This window comes from Acanthopagrus latus, chromosome 1 (genome assembly GCF_904848185.1).
Source record: "Acanthopagrus latus isolate v.2019 chromosome 1, fAcaLat1.1, whole genome shotgun sequence".
NCBI lineage: Eukaryota > Metazoa > Chordata > Actinopteri > Spariformes > Sparidae > Acanthopagrus > Acanthopagrus latus.
Genome location: NC_051039.1, coordinates 19,413,490 through 19,431,295, shown reverse-complemented (window position 1 = coordinate 19,431,295; position 17,806 = coordinate 19,413,490). Strand labels below are relative to the sequence as shown.

The 17,806-nt window shown below is 40.0% G+C and overlaps 1 protein-coding gene across 3 annotated transcripts in view; it reads left to right on the top strand.

Annotated features, from left to right (window-relative positions):
• The first annotated feature begins 2,240 nt into the window (after positions 1-2,240).
• Positions 2,241-17,806, top strand: part of LOC119026682 (sphingosine kinase 2-like) — a 35,685-nt gene continuing 20,119 nt past the window's right edge. Inside the window, exon 1 of one of the 3 annotated variants that reach the window (XM_037111153.1) lies at positions 2,241-3,510. In XM_037111153.1, the coding sequence (XP_036967048.1) occupies positions 3,087-3,510 (424 nt within the window). In that variant the 5' untranslated portion in view covers positions 2,241-3,086. The other 2 variants (XM_037111162.1, XM_037111171.1) reach the window with 2 other exon arrangements.

Sequence of the window (17,806 nt, the reverse complement as noted above, 5' to 3'; positions counted from 1 at the left end):
GCTCGGTCTGCAGTTTATTTTTCACTGCATACAGTCTGGACTAAGACAGGTTTTTAAAGAATCTGGATTTGAATGCTTTGTGGATGGTGATGGCAGGGCTGCGTCTTTCTCAATCCAACATCTCCATCTGCTGGTTGACTCAAGTAACTGCTCTTTAATGCAGGGCGTGTGAATCTTTACTTTAATTGCAGGTGTCAAGAGGATAGGACAAAAAACACCTCAGCACAAACTGGCCCACAGGTTTGGTTCTCTTTAAGAAAAGACCAACATTGTTCAATGTTGTACAGTAGAATCCATAAGAGATATGTGTCATGCAGTAACTCACCCTGCAGTAACTCAACCTGAGGGAACTTGGGTCGGTCTCCAAACTCTTGGACACTGTTCGCATTGTCTCTGTCTCCAGTCTGCTCATGTTTCCAGACTTTTTACTGTGACAACCATGCTCCATCGTAATATTAGTAACATTAAACTCCCTTCAAACTCGTTGGCCAGTTTCCATCTGACTTCACCATACTTGTCAGCAACTGTAAGTACAATCAAAGCGCGGAGACACTTTTCGGTGGCTCGGGTGCAGTTGCTGGGTCCTGTATGGTTGGGACTGATCCTTTTACGAGGGTCAGTGTCGAGGCAAAACCAGCTTCGTACTGACCCTTGTTACTGAAGCAGTCCGATGTGAAGTGGTTAGCACACACGCACAAGCTAACAAGTTGTCATCAAAAAATTAAATGCAACCACCATTGTCTCTTCTGTTCTTCTGTAGCTGGGACAGAATATAGGCACTGATGCTGATTTTTACAACCAACAACAGAGCAATTTGGGTGTCTAACTCTGAGTGAAGATGTTGCGAAACACTGCTATCTTACCGCTGGACACACCGAACTTCACCTCGGGGATGATATCCCTCTCCGATATCTCACGCAGAGGACGTCGGCCTATGAAAATCTCTCCTTTCGTTACGTAACGACATGAGCTGAATCTGATCATATGAAACCTTTAAATCTGGAAACAATGAACCGGAGTCATTTTGTCAGAGTGAGGGAACTGTTCTGACTTGTGCAATATGTAACACTCAGTATCTGTATTTTACAGAATCAGACTATAATATTCTCATTGTGCTTTTTTGTCATGTTCTATAAATTGCATTGTCAAAATCTGATGAACGTATGAGGAGTGTTCAAAAAGGAAGGTGGTAATGGCAAATAAAAATGTGGTTAATAAGTGTAAATCGACTTCTATATGGACAGGAAGCACTGATTGTTGTCATTATGCTTACAGTGTAATGTATAGATAACTATGTGGATGGAGCGTAAACAGCAGCAACAGTTTGAATTTTGGATTAAACTAGTACAAATAGAGGTCAGTTTTTCATTAGGCATATATCACAGAGGACATTTAGATGTAGGAAAAGCAGATATACTAAAACAAGTTAACTGCATTTGCTTCAGTTTAATGGTCCTGGTACTGTTTATGCTGACTCACTGTCAGGCTACCATGGCCAGAACAGAACAGAGGTATTTTACATTCTCGCAGTACGACCACTGAAACCCAACACCTCACTTCATGAAGGAGAGATTATCTTAATTAACGTAATTATAGATACATGGCATCTTCTCAATCGGTTTCCTGAGTTTTATATTATGTTTTTGATAAAGTAAATAGGGTTAATTAGCTCTATCTTCTCTTCATTTGACATTAGAGATTATTTTGCAACCTTGTATTTCCTCCTTTGTACCACTAGGAGGAAGCATACCAACTCTTTTCGACGAGTAAAGTTAAACATGTGCCGCAGGCAAGAAGAGATGCGTCAAGCAACCAGGAGACACACAAAAACTCAGAGGAAACAGGCATTGAACGAGAGAAATAAAAGCATGAACAAGTTTATGGACAAATCAGTGGCTGAAGATGACTGTTCATAAGTAACTATCAAATATGAATGACTTATTCTTGTGATGATAAAAAATAAACAATACCCATGTGTTTAATGGTGTTTTAATGGTGTTGTGGAGAAGAGATTACAGCCTCAGCACTGACACCTCACTGCACTGCAGGTTTTCTGTCAGTCCATCAATCCTTTGTATTACGTTTTTTGTCTTCCAATCCAAAAATCAATCAATCAATCAATCAATCAATCAATCAATCAATCAATCAATCAATCAATCAATCAATCAATCAATCAATCAATCAATCATCAGCTTGTTAATTACAGATATTCACCTGCTGTCCTCTAGATCACAGGCTGGCTAGATGAATGGAAAAATGTGCACCCTGGCCGCCAGCATTGAAAACAGTGGTAATATGGGATGCACACACATGCTGACACTCAAACCATACATGGAAAATACATGAAGTAAAATCCTAATTTGAGCAAAAACTACAAAAGTGATATTCTAATTTAAAAATTTCAAATTTCAATTTCAAATAATCTGCCAACTGGCAGAGTGTGCTCAGTACTGTAAGTACCGACTGACGGTGAAAACACCCTCTCTGGGGCCCAAAAACTCCAGGGCCCTCAAACTTTAGATTTACTATGCATCGTCTGGTTTTTGCCAATTTAATTCAAACTGATGCTGATAAGGAAAATGCCCGCCCTGCACTAAAACTCTTTATATATTTTTGTTTAAATGTATTTTTTTTTTTTTTACAAAATATATATGAAGGCTGAAGCAGAAAGATTGTATTAATTTTTATATGGATTTTTTTATATTCAGTCACAAAGTTGTCAAAGCATACTGAAAAAAATACTGGAATCCCTCCATCACATATAGTAGAATATGAAACCACTGAAGGTTACTGAAAACCTGCCAAATCGCTGTCAAAATAGTACTGAGAAAGCGACAGAAGTGACCCCGACAAAGACACAGACTCCCTGTGCGTGGGGCAGAGCGCCTTAAGCGTGGCTCTTATTTTGAAATGTAAGCGGATATGGTGTGTTTGATTCCGTCCCTCTTCACACCGGTCCGAGCAGCAGGCTGCCAGTACGGTCCTGTCGTCTCCACTTTGCTCGCACCATCCAGGCGGGGAGCAATGTGAGAGTGCTGCTCTATCCCGGACCCCCCCCGCGTCTCGGTCTCCTCCATCCGCTCAGGATGGATCTGAGGAGAGCTGAACCGGAGCGCAACACCGGCAGCAACCCTGTTTCGCTTTACGGGGAATTCACGCTCACCGGTAATAGAAAAGTGAGGTATGCCGTGAGCCTGACCGAGAGGGACCTCACCGTCCAGAGGCTCACTCCAACACCTGTCGGGCGGAACAAAGTGGTGCTCAGCCTGAAGGACTGCGTCGGCTGCCGGGCTTACCGGGAGAATGACAACGCGGACCCGGCAGCGTACTTGTCAGCCTACTTCTACCCGCTCAGACGGCGCTGGATGAGTTCCGGGGTGTCGCGGCAGAGAGTGGAGCACTGCTTTCGGCTCGCGGCGCTGCAGGACCCGCGCGCTAACCTGGAGGAGGCGGAGAAGTGGGCTCGCGCTGTCCGAGAGCGCGCTGCCCGGCAACAGTACCTTAGAAACGGTGAGTGTTCGTTAGCAACTAGAGGGAAAGTTTGTTTTGTCATCAGTGTTGAGTTCAAGGACAGTATTAAACTCCACACGGCAGGTAATACCAGGTGAAATATGAATCCATGGTCACCTAATGAGCGATCTACAAAGATTTCCATGAAGGGAACATGTGAAAAAGTAAGCAACATCACTTCAGGCCATTAAAACTAGGAGAGCTGGGCGAAATCAGATGTGGATGACTCTCTCTGTGAGCTATATTGTATCTATTAGTAAGTAATCTGTGGCAGCCTCGTCATAATAAAATGCACCGCAAATGCTTAGAATACACGGAAATATTAAAGGCTAGAACTCTTCTACAACATTGGACCTTAATCTTATGCAGGTGTTGTTCCAGTTTTTAGTGTGCTTTAGTGGTGCATAGCATATAACCAACATATTTGCATTTACTAATTGAACTCGGAGCCTACAGGCCCCCTATGGGGTCTGGGGCCTTGGGGTAGCTTCTCATCTTCCTCATCTGTATCATATTTTGCTGTCAGATTGCAGAGTAGATGAACCTAACGCAACATCTTCTCTCACAATGATCTCTGTGTTTCTCTCTCACACTATCAAATTGATAAAACTGAAAACAGTGAATAATTTGAATCTGCGAAGTTCCTCAGTATTAGATGTATCAAACTGGGAGGAAGTATAGAGTAGCACAAAATGGAAATACTATACTACACTATACGTACAAGTCTGTAAATGTGATTGTAATATGCCTATAAGAATGTGGGTGATATTGCATGACACAGATGATAATTATTGAATATCACATGTTTCTGTGGACTGTTTCGGTCATTGTTCCTTTGCAGTTAGTTATCTTTAATCTGTTTCAATTGGCATTACCGAAAAACAATCTCTTGTGGTTTAATCTCACATCATATTTTCATGTAATTGATTTTGCGCTACAGCAACAGTATTTTGTTAGTTCTGCATTTGTCGAAGGCTGTTGCTCTGTTCTGTTGAACTCATTCCTTAAATGAATAAAACAACAGGTCTGGTCCGCCACAGAGTCACATTCTAGTAGCTCCAGTCTACACACAAACAATTTTAACATAAAGGACACCTGAAATATGTGGCAATATTACTGCTGCAGAGGTTAAAACTGTCTAGCTAGACACATATCTTTTACAGGAGTTGATTCTTATCCCTTATCTTTCACAGGATATCATTACCTTTGACCTACTCCTTATACGAATAAAACAGTAGTATTTGTGTGGTGCATAGAGTCGCATTTCATAATCTCTGGTCTGCAAACAATCAATTTCAACATAAAAGACACCTGAGAAACATGCAGCACCATTACTGCTGTTGAGTTCATGTAATGCCAAGAGGTGGTATTACTCCAGAGGAAATTGTTTGATAATTGGAATTTTCTAAAGATAAGTTATTTAATTATTTATCCTCCTCATCAAGCTGTCCTAACTCAAGACAGAAACAAAATGCAGTTTATTGCCTCATACAAATTTTTTCCTGTACACAGCCATGATATCACTGGCACTCTGTGACCTAGATAGCAATTCCCCATTTGCACAAGATGTATTTTTAACGAGACAAAATATGCTGCAATTCCATACTGCCTGTCATTGTCAGTAGAGGAAAGAGAAGACTTTAAGCAACTCAAGACAGTATTGTTTGTTTTGACACATATTGTGATTCCACTGCCTGGGACTTAATCTGAGACTGTGGCCTAACAATTATCTGCCCTGGGAACAAAACACAAATGTCTCCATGGCTTCACCTGCCCTGTAATCGTGTAATGTATCTCTGCCTCCATCTACTTGATCCAGACATTTAAGCCTGGTTCTGTGCTGTGAAACATTTGACCGTTCGCTAAGCCCCGACCCAGTTAGCATCAGCCTAACAGAAGGATAAGAAAAAAATGTAGAGTACCAGAGAGTGGTTCTTTTGACACCAGCTACATCTTTTGAGAGTTATCGGCAGAATGATTGCTAGTAGAAATATTTTTTTACAGCCACTGAAAACCTTTGTTGGTCATAATTTAAGGTTTTTGGTTTCCTCCCTGGAGAGTTGGAAATCATTGGCCAAGGCTTTTCATGTTTATTCTGCAGTGTCATACAGAAACAGAATTGCTGAGCAAAAATATGGGCTTCATATTCTACTCCTGGGCCACCTGCTGAAATGTCTGAGCATTTTCGTGGTCAGCGGCATACATTTCAAACCTGAGACAGGTTGCAGTCTTGCGGTATCTCTGGATTGTGTCTATAGAACAGATTCCCATCTAAAAAGCTGTCAATGCTAAGTAAGGTATTCATTATGCCAGAGGCCTTGTGAACCATACTAAATCATGTTTGGGAGCTATGCAACCAAACCATTAGTCTAAATGAGGTCAGTGCTGGCTCTATGACCTCTTCTTCAATACTGGTGCTTGTGTCATTGGCTTGACTTCCACAGTGCTCATAGAATTGTACAGAAAGCACCTGTTTTCTCCAGATCCATGTACCTCTGACAGGTAGAAGCCTGCTGAAGATGAAATGTAAGACCACATCTGGTACAGCAGCCTTGGGTTTAGACGTCTGATTTGATAAAGATTGTTTATCCAAGAGGCCAACTCTCATCTTTTCATTTTCCCCTTAGTATTTGGTCATCTCCCATTTTGCTCACATACAAACGGGTGTCAGGTATGTTTGCACATGCTCAGTTTGCCCAGTTTTTCTGCTCTGCTTTCAATAGAAGAGCCCACATGTTCACGGCATCAATACTAGTTTGCATGATAATGATCAATTTATTCAAAGAGTGACACAACAAGATGTCAGTTGACCTTGGGGCACCACTTGACCACTATTGGACTGTTATTTTGCAGTGCATTTTTTGGTGTTGGAGGCAGTAAGAGGCAGAGAAAGCTGTTGCAGACAACAGGCTGATAATGCCAGTGCGAAGCAAGCAATTTTCTATTGTTGCAAATTTTAAAGATAAAAAATAGTTTCAATTGTTTAGTTTAATTGTGATGAATATTATTTTGTTGGTCTTTGTACAGTGATTTTGGCCCACAGGTTTAAAGACTAGTTATCTGCTCTCAGGTGGGAGGAAGTACAGAATAAACTGCATGCTGTGGTGATGTAGCTGTTGACTCAAGTGCAGTTTATTACAGAAGGTGCAAGGTGACGTGACGTGACGTGACGTGACGTGACGTGACGTGACGTGACGTGACGTGACGTGACGTGACGTGACGTGACGTGACGTGACGTGACGTGACTCAACTTGTGCATCAGTCTGTTGGTGCTAGTTCTTTGTCTTAAATTGAAGCCCTGCTCTGACAATTACAACTGACACCTCAGATGCATTGCCAAGTATTTCTGAAATTGCATTGATCCCATGCCTTGTCAATAAATTGATTGATTTAAGTTGTGTGGACAGCATTATCATTATCATGAGTCAGGTGATTGCAGTGGTCAGGGAGATTACTAGTATTGATCCAGTCAGTCACTCACGCTTGTCATCTGGCTTTTGCGCTTGGCTGCCTCTGACCATGGGCCTATGAGTCACAGCGCATTGGCAACTAATTTGGATTAATCTGTTATGTAATATAGAATATCTGATCATTCACAAATAGTCTTGGTGGTTATGCATTATGACCAGGGTTTGGCGATGTCAACACTGATGGAGTGCTTTTCAATTTTTTGGAATTTGTGGTATTGTATATCTTCAGAGTTGCTGTAAGGGAGTTAACTCACCACCTATATCCCCAGGCCCCGTCAGTGTTCCGCATGTCTGCAATTTAGCTGTAGCCGTGTTCAGTTAGCTCTACTGAGGAACAGTGGTCTGCAGAAAAGAAACACTACTATCACTGATGGAACCTAGTGTCTTGAGTTTGCCTAACCGAGTGAATTTAGAATTGGAAGAAGAAGTAATGAACAGGATGTAGTGTAATCTAGTGTGTGGTGCATTGGGCAGCATCACAATTCTATTTTCTCTCCCACATAACAAACACCAAAAACCACTGCTATATGGCCACTACGACACTACTTTTGTGCTCTCTGGTGGGGGCCTTTAAATCACAATATTACGATGCTTCAGTAGTTTATGACTATCCGTCATTGCTGTTGTACAGTGGCATCGTCCATCAACCCAACACTAGTAACAGCTGTCACTTTACATTTGTCTGTAACACTAATTTAAAGTGTGTTCCTTCATTTAGTAATCACATTACAGTTATTAATCAAATCAGTTATGTTGTTGCTTGTGTTACATATTTGCTCACATGGCTGAAGTTTAATGTACAGTAGAGGGGAATAGCCCTTGGGACACTGCTGAATACCGAGTGTCACATTTTCTCGTAATGAGTAGGATGCAACTAAACAGGCCTCTGCCGCCAGTGGCAGTGAATGTCTTCTTTGCTTTTGATGAGGAGGATACAGCTTCCTTCAGCTGCAGTGCTTACATTTAAGTTGTTGAATATTTAATGTTGGGGTCAGAGATGGAGATCCTGAATTGTTTTCGTATGATAAAGACTATATCCATGAATCCATGAAATGAACTCATAATATAAACTGGATTATTATAAAGGCAAGGTTTGGTAAGTGACTAACTCTAGTGATTTTAAGTGTGTTCGGTCCATTACATGCGGTTCGCATTCAAACATGTTTTTCTTTTTTTCACTTTAAAATCTGTTGTCATCTAATGGTTTTAGGAAGAACAGTCTCATTTTATTTTATCTTATTGAGATATCACTTTGAGGATTTAATCATTATACTAGGCGGACTTTATGTATTCATATAGTTGATGGATAAAGCTGACTGCCAGCGCTATCTTGATTCTCTCAGTTGTGCAATTAAGCCTTGTTCCTGTCAGATTTTTCTGGTTTTCACTTACTTTGCTTTTAGCTTTGTGGTATAAAAGAGCATACAAGAAAGATCATATGTGTATCCTCCTTTGGCAGGGATTTGTGCTGATATGTAAGCATGTGAGGCTTTAATGTGGTAATATCTACTGGCAATTATGCAACAAAGCATTCTGGGCAATTTAATGAATCAAGTCGTGTCACAAATTTTCTTCTACATGGAGTAACCAAGTAAATATATATGACATTTATAAAAGTAACAAGTAATGCTCAATACATTACCTTTTTTGAGTAACCTCCCCAACATTGATCACAAAACACCCAGCAGAGACACCATCATCACCTTTTTTATTTTGTATTTGGCTCAACATGTGTATCACAAGGAAATCACCAGATCCGGTATATAAGCATGATGATGTCACGCTTCTGTGACATGCTGAGTCAATTCTAGGCTGCTTCACAGGTTAATGAATTCAGTGGCAGGACGATGAGCATTAATATAAACATGTATTTATATAATCAGGTCCTGATTTAAAATGATTTCATAACTATATAGGGAGACAGTGAGGTTACAGTAAGTGAGACACTTAGTGAAAAAATACATAGAAGGGGAACTTAATCATTATAGGGATTATGACTATTGCTAATGTTAGTAAAAGTGAAACCATGGAAACGGCGGTGATAGGAAGTCAGATCAGAAGCACCTTGTTCGACGTTCTCAGGGGGACTGGTGTTGCTTCTTTTAGCATCAAAATCCGGGCCTCTCAGTGCCAGTCAGTGCTATTACTAATACATCTGGCCCAGACAGAGTCACAGCTAGTGGAAGAGGTTCATGATGCGTTTTTATTTGAAAATGTAGCCTTACTAAACCCTGACATACATGCATTCACTGCACTGTGATTTAAGATATTTTAGGACTAAGATAGGGTGGAAACATTACTTCTGTCAAAAAGGAAAAGGCAGAGTATTGGTCTGAAGTGCAGGTGATAGTTGGAAAGGAGACGTCAGAGTCCTTGTGTGAAGTTGCAAGAGTTGAATAGCGTCCGAATGCCTTTCCATTGAATTTACGATCAGTTTGACAACCTATGGAACAGGTTTGGCACAAACTCAGCATGCTTGTCAAAATATACTGTCCTGCTATACATGTTGAGGCATGTTGGGTTATAATGTTGATATTTTCAGTAGTTGAAATTGTCTTTGTCGTTTTTGTACCTTTTAGTTTTTAATTAAGTTTTCTAAAGAGTCAAAATTATTGTATTTTCTAGTTGCATGCGCTGGGTTTTAAATGAATAAAAACATGTAACTTTTTATGCTGCTTACATTCATTTAGATAATGTTATATGTTAAGAAACTGAAATAAAATGTTTTATTAGGTGCATTCAAATTATGTCCTGGTGCAACTTAAAGAAATAGGCTCACCAGTGCAACCAGTATGAGAAGTTAGTATGTAGACCCGTGAATATCTTTATATCTTAGACTTTATACTATAGGGTAGACATAAACAGACATCTGATCTCACATTCGTCTCTGGGACATTTTGATAGACATTCTTTATAGTTTTCTGATGTTTTTCTGACCAACATCAAACAAGAAGATAATCAACAGATTAATGGATTATAAAAACCCTAAAGTTGTCACTTTTGGAAAAACGTGCTCTGTGACTTACTATACTGAAGCTGCCCTCAGCTTCTGAGACACTGTACACTGCAAAGAATTAAATCTTTTCAAGTAAATGTGTCTAATTACCAGTCAAAGTTACTTATTACACTCAATAGAAGATACATTTACCTAGAAAGTAACATTTAAGGACTTCATTTTAGACATTTTTATTAGCTCCATCTGCTGATTTCTTTTTTACTCATAACAAGCAAGAAACAGCTTATATTCATTGTTTCTGACTTATATTGAAGTGATATCTGTTTTCCAGTGTGAAATACATCAGTCTCTTAAAAATCATTGAAACAAAAATACTGATAACACTGATCACTGTAAGCAGATTTTTACATCTTATTTAGGTGTTGAAGCACACATGTGAACATGTGAACATACACTATGTGTGTTTCGGCCCCTTCAGTGCTTGGGACAATGTGTCTTTGCGGTTGTGTGTAGGTGATAAACATGAGTTGTCTGGTGAGTGTGCACCAGAATGAAGTTGCAGGTCGTGACAGTGAAAAGAGGAGCTTAGTGTACTGATAAAATACCCGACTGATCCCATCAAGGATCACACCCTCAACATTAATCACTGAAACAGACAAGAATTGGCAAACTTCCCGATTTATATTGTAACCACAGATTTCAATCTCCCTGCTGCAGTAGTAAAGGAAAAAATTGTGATGTTATCAGGTTGTAATATATATAAGTACAGTATGTACATAAGTACAATATGTGTTTTTTTCTGGGATATTAGGGTGTGGATGTGTGTGTAGTGAGCAGTGGCAGCAGTGGTCCTCTCTTTGTGGACTCCTCCTCATTGGATGTATGCTGCAACAGAGCTTGACGTGCTGTCCAGGCCTCTGATTCAGCCTCTCCAGAGCTTTCCTCAGCTCTGGGGGCTCACATCAGCTCTTTGTCTATAATGACGGTGTCCTCCCCGCTCTCTTTCACCATGGGCAGATCTAAATGATGGAGTTCTGTACACCAGTGGAATTTTGCAAAAACACTCCAGCTTAGATTCCCATCAAACGGTGCCACTGTTGTTGTTGTAGAGTATCTAAATCACCGTCTGGTGGAAGACTGGATATTTTACCACCAAGCTTAAAAGGCATTCGGTGCTCACCCAATTTACTATTCTCGGAAGTCATTCTGTGATACACCGACAACAACAACAACCACTAATTGACCATTGAGCCTTCAGAGCAGCTGGTTCACCTCAGAGAAAGTCTGTCGCTGCCTGGTAAAAAACATGTGGTTGTGGGTTTTTTTATGGTGGGAAGTCCATTTCCTCCATACGCTAGCAAACACCACATTTCGCTGTATATGCATTTAGCCGTTTTTTAAATGTAGTTTTTGTTACAGTTGTACAGCTGTAATCTCTTTTTTGCCCTTGTGTCTAATTGTTTAATTTCAAACAAACTAACAGCTGAAGGAAGTGAATGTCCAGTCAAACATAGCTGATGTTAATTAAAATTTAAGCTTCCGTTCATATTCAAAGTAAATGCTGAAGTACTAAACATTAAATTAGTGGCAACATAACTGAGCGACTTTGGGAAAGTTTGTTTTCATGCAGCAGCCTAACCTCACCGCCCTGATTCAACTCTGCAGCCTAAAATACACTCACTGGATGCACATTGTTCCACAGAGAGACACACGGTGGTCATATCCTCGCTCTGCTTTACCGATCTACAACATAAGCTGGCGCTTTATTAGAACAATATGCGGTATACACTATAGACGAGTGGTTGACATACAGTGCAGGATGACTTTAATGAAAACCTCAATGTCATAAACTCTCTGCCTTTCCTAATATAGATATACAGCGAGCTAACCACTGCCAACTCCTCCTCCTCCTTCCACACCCTTTGTGGTTCTGGCTCAGCAGAAATCTGCTGTGTGCTTGAGCTTCTTCCTCCCTTTGATTCACAGACAGCATTATGGACAAGAGTTATTGTCACCTCACTGCTCCTCAGTGTTACTGCATGAGGGTCCAGCGAGGTGAGATAAGGTTTCACTGAAGTTGCAGCCTGTGATTCAGCTGTAACCATTAAGAGTAGTCCCACCACCAACTGCTCGAATATTGGAATTGAGCAAAGTATCTCCTTCAAATGATTCATCTATTACATGAATGTTCTCTGATGTATGGGTTATTCTGCTGTGTTATGTTTGTGAAATACAGCAGTAAAACATGGTCACAGTTCTTCATGATCAGATGAGTAACTCAGAAAATCAAACCAAATCTTCCCGTTTTCACAAACCCTAATGTTGTGATATTATTATTATTATTAAGAAAGGTCCTGCGAAAATGTACTTACCATAACTACATTCCACCATATAACAGTTCCATATTAATTTCACTTGCCTGGTAAAAAAAAAAAAAAAACCATCATCAAAATGCAATGACATGAATTAAAGTTCATATGAATGACATATATATAAAAAAACAGTAAGGTTTAATTACAACATTGAAAACATCCCAGATCTCACTCGTTCTGACTTGCTTGCTTCTTTTTTTGAACTCTTAACAGTCTTTGAATAGACAAGCAGCATGTAAATAAGCAATGTGTCATATAACAGAATGGAAACTACACACTGTACCTGTGTTGATACTCGCCTGTGAGTTGGCAGAGTACCAACATATAATCATAGTAGCAATGCTCAAACATGAGAAAATATGTATATCCTCACACAGTCCAGTGACACATGATCCAGTCCACAATGACTTGCAGAGGCTTGGAGCTCCAAATAAAGCACGGTGCCATAAATGATGTGACATTTGAGTATAAGAGCTGAACCTCTAATCATGATGGATGTGTCCAGACATTGTGCTGTATCCTGCATGAGGTTACGGTTGGTATGTAGTTGACTATAGCACTGCTATCAGATGACAAACTCCTATCTGCAAAAAGGATGTTTACTGAAAATTACTCCACAGTGGAGCAGGCTGGATTCAGATGCTCAGACTCAAAAGGTCCATAAAATCATCTTCGACAGTTGCCTGCAGTATCTAAAGACTGTGATTATAGCTTGCACATCTTAATGGCACTTGGAACATGTTTCTCAGTTGATCGGCAGCTAAGATTTATTGCTTTTGTCATAATGTAGCTCTTCTACTTATATTAAACTATGTGAGACACAGAGTACTGCACAAGAGAGAGTATCATGCCTTTGCCCTCAGCTGGCCTGGCTGGGACAAAGCTAACATTTAGCAGATTGCAATTGGACATATCTGTCATATTACAGGGATAAGGCAGGGTATAAATACCAGGTCAAATAAATGTTAATCCATTAATTCCTTTAATGTGGAAACTGGATTCCCTCCTAATGGGTGTTTGTCAAGGCTTAGAGCAGGACACAAACCTGTTAGTGTACAGTACAGTGAATGGTAATAGATAAGGGTCCTCTGTCACCACATAGTCCTGTTTTTATATTAGAATGATAAAAATATACATGCTTTAATATCCATTTATAACAAAGTTACAATTGATACCAGCTAACAGTTTAAAAATGTGAAACCACAGGACGCTGTAATCATTTATTTTAACCCAAGTCATGATGAAGTCATTTTTGTGCCTGAACTTACTGCCTAACCAAACTGTGACTGTTTCACATTTTTACTTTCGCTAACGTGACAACTTGGGTCCTCTTTCTGTTGTTACCATGATGACGAAAGTTCACCTGACTTTGTCCTTTCCTGCACATCCAAATATACCAAGATATTCAGGGAAGATGAACTCGAGGGAGAGTGTCTATTTTCAGAGCAATGGGTGTTCGGAGCAGTGGACGTTTTTTTTGGGATAACAGGTTGTCGTACAAATAGGCTATCAGTCAAACAGGGCATTTTCCCGACTGTTTGGGTCTCAGAGTAATCGGCCATCAGATCAATGGCTTTGCACCCAATAAGTAACCTAGTTAGTTTCACTGGTTCACGCATTACAAAAGGCATTAATACTGTAAACGGTCCAGTTTCTGTGTTGATGTGAAACCATGAGATCTGTGAATAGCACACAAAGGAAACAGAGCAGACAGGGAAACTTAATCAAACACTTGGGAGCCGTGTGCTGCTCAGCTGTCATGTTCACTATTATTGGATGACATTTATGCTAATTGAAGCAGAACGCGTTTCAATGCTGCTTTCAAGCTATGTCGACAGAATGGGAGGAACGGCAGTGACTCCCATTATTCTGAGTTGATAGTGTTCACACATTTTTCCAAGACTGTGCAAGCCTTTTAGTCACACCATATATATTATCAAGATCAGATATGTTTGCTGTGTTATTAGAGACGGTTTGTTAAAGGTTCCTTTTGTTAATAAGCTTCTGTTTAAATGGACTGTTACTCTTTGACAAATGTGCTGAATACATTTCCTTCCATGTAAGAAGAAAATGTTTGTTCTGCAGTCTGTGTATTCATGTTTATTGGCTTGCAAGCTTTCTTCATTGCATTTGCTTGGCATGTAAACATTACGTAACATTATGTGACAGTTACGGAATAGAAATACCTTGATGATAAACTAATTCAAATATCACACAGACAATTTTGTCACAAATTGTGACTTTGTAGGAAAATGTTTGTCAAGCTGTTTTTCTTTCTGTTATGGATTACAGTGATGTGATTTATAGGCATGCCTCTGCCTCTACTCTTTAACCCTCAGAGGCTGTGTTTCATTCTGCTCTTGGGTTTATTAATGGTGATGCTTATAGCACACATCACTGCACATGACAGGAAAAAGTTTGGCGGTCCTCTCTGTCCCTGTCTGTGAAATGTGAGGGGCATTTAAATTTGTTTATGTACAAGGCCCTTAAATGGATGTTGCCATTGTATATAACAGCTATGCTACATTGTTCCTCTCGTCCTTATTAAACTTAGTCTAATGACCTGCAAGTTTCTCAAGTTAGTGGACCTTAAAGATCTGCTTTTAGTTTTCTAAGTCCAACTGCCCAGAACTCTTTACAAAGGACTCTAAAAGTTTAATACCACAAAGTTAATTTTGGTACATGATCATAAGAATTTATTCAGCTTCTGTTTGTAGCTTTTTAATTAATAGTTTTTTTTTATCCTGTATCTTCTATGAGCTACATTTATACTTATACACTTGTTTCAAGTAATTGTTTTATTTTTGCATCACGCCATTTAATGTTTTTATCAATTTAATGTTTATTTCATGTTAATTTATTAATGTAATTTTAAACTGTTACTTGACATCACTGTACAACCCTGATACAGAGCAGATATCTATTCAGTGAGCACTACCCTATCATAGTGTTCTGGTTCAGTTTTTTAATAGTTGGTGGTTTAATCCTCGACATAAACAAGGTGGTCTTCCGCAGAGTTCAGATGTAGTAGATGCGTTTAGCTGCAATGGCGTCCCGTGACATGTCACAACTTGTGTCTCCACGCGATGACTCAGCTTCACACTGATCTGTCACAGCTGTAGTGACTTTTACACCTGAGTCCGGTTGAATTACAGAGGCTGCTGCAAGCGTACATCAGAGATGGTGTGCTTTAGATATTGGGATATCACAACAACACCTCATCAATACAGCTTAACCACCACCATTGTTTCTTAATGAAAACCAGTTGAAGGGAAAGAGACATAAACAAGAGGGATGATAAAACCCATCATATGATAATCGATTGCTTGGTGGGTTCGATCAGTCATCACTAAGAGAGTGAAATGCTGGCAGGAATATGTATTGCATCACCCATATCCTCATGCATGAGAATAAACAAAAAGGGAACCCTCTCGTAAACATATCCATGCCGATCTCTACTACTGGTGCTGAAAAATTCTACAGGGTACCTTTCAACAAGTAAAATCAGATACAGACAATGTAAAACTCCCTTTTAAATTAGCTGGATTAATTGTAATAGCGCTAATATTGGATTTAGTTTAAGTGTTTATTTGTTGCTTTGCAGCCAGACTGCCAGTCACTCCTCCATCGTTCATTCCATTGATTGAGATATAGTGTAGTTAAATTACAAATGAAATACACTTCCAAACGCAAAACAAAACATGTGCTAATGACTCTCCTCTCCCTTCAAATCCCCACTGACAGCAGATCTGGGCAGAGAGGCTCCTTCTGAGTTGCAAATTTCTGCCAGTTGAGTGCTGTGATGTGATGCTGGCTCAGCTGAGCGTGATGAATGCTTGGCTCTATTTTATCAAGATTGCTGCTTCATGCCTTAATCACAGACGGTGGATGCTTCGTCATGCTTCACTGCTGACGGGGAGCAGATTTGAAGGAAGTTGAGTGGGATACCAGTATGACTGACTGTTTCTGCACAGGTCATCACAGTGAGTCAGCGTGACTCGACAAGAAATGTGGATGCAGCTGAGAGAGACAGTGACCATGTAAGGCTGTGGATGTTTTAAACTGTTTACATAATGAAATATGTAAATATCTAAACGTGACCTGTTAATGATGATAAACCATTATTTCTGCAATATGGTTAAACCTTTATTTCAGCTTGATTAACAGAACCTGACGTCCTGCTGAATGTACTGCAGAGTTGTCAGGCGATGCTGAGAAAGTTGTCTATTCTCAGACTCTACATGCACTCAGATAGCTATTACAGGGAACCTCACCAGAAAACGTGTTTTTTCCGGCTCCTGGGATTTTCCCTTTCATTTAGGCTGTCATTTCCTATGTTGAATACCTCAGTAGTGATTATTCCATTAAGGTCTGGGACGGTTCTTGTGTTGTTGGTTTGAAGTTCGCAGATGAGACGTCTGTAATCACAGAGTGAGTGAATGAGGTGGAGATGAAGAGCAGAGCTTTGTTGTTTTTCATCTTGGTCGTTGGTGTGTGAGGATGATGATTCAGTGAGGCTGCTCCACTGCTGTCATCAACTCTATCACTTCATCACAGACGGCAGTTTATCTGAGGTTGTTTAGTCTAGGTAATTATTCTTGTATTAACTCTGTCATTATAGTCATAATTTTGCCTTGAACTGACAGTGTTACTGACTTGAAACAGACGTTTGTGACTGTATGTTCGTCAGAGGCAGCGTATATCATCACTTGACAATCAGGACTACACCCTCCCTTTACAAACAAACCATACACCTTGTCTGCCGTCATAAACCACCAATGAATGAACCAGTCCTGAATGAAGAGTGGTACCCAACAGTTCCAGTTGCAAAAATAAAGTCCAGCATGGTGGATAAGGGTTGTGAAGTATATTTTTTGTACATCTTGGTCCGCCCAATTAGATCTGTGTCATACTTTGGCTCTGTGCCATGATGCCGGTTTCTGCAGCCACACAAATGATAGAGGAGGAAACCCAGAGCGTGGATGGACAGATAAAAGTAGATAGATAGTGCCCTGTGGAATGTTTTGAGAAGGGGAGGGGTGGCACACAGGAAGTGGCATGGGGTTGGATTTAGCCAACATGGTCTGCGTGGGTGTCAGGGCAAACAGACAGCTAGGTCAGGGCCTTTAGTGCCAGCTGTCATGCCAACTGATTCATGAGGGTCACTTGTGTGGCTTTCCCTCAGGAGTTGAGTCGTTATGATTTTGAGATGACTCCGTAGACATTTTCATCCTGCAGACAACGTGGCTGCGTCTTTTAGTAAATGGGATTTGTTGTTTTGGGATTTGTTTATCCTTGCTGCATTATAATGTAGTTAAAAGTGTTATTTTTTCTGGAAACAAACTATTTTACTGACCTTTAAAATGAGAAACTCTTATCACTAGATCCGTTGAATAAAAACATGGTTAAAAATACTGCCCACTGTTATTCGCTTTTACTCCCTTTATCACATGTTTCAGTCATCAGAACTTTAATAGGTACAATTATCCCTTAAGGTC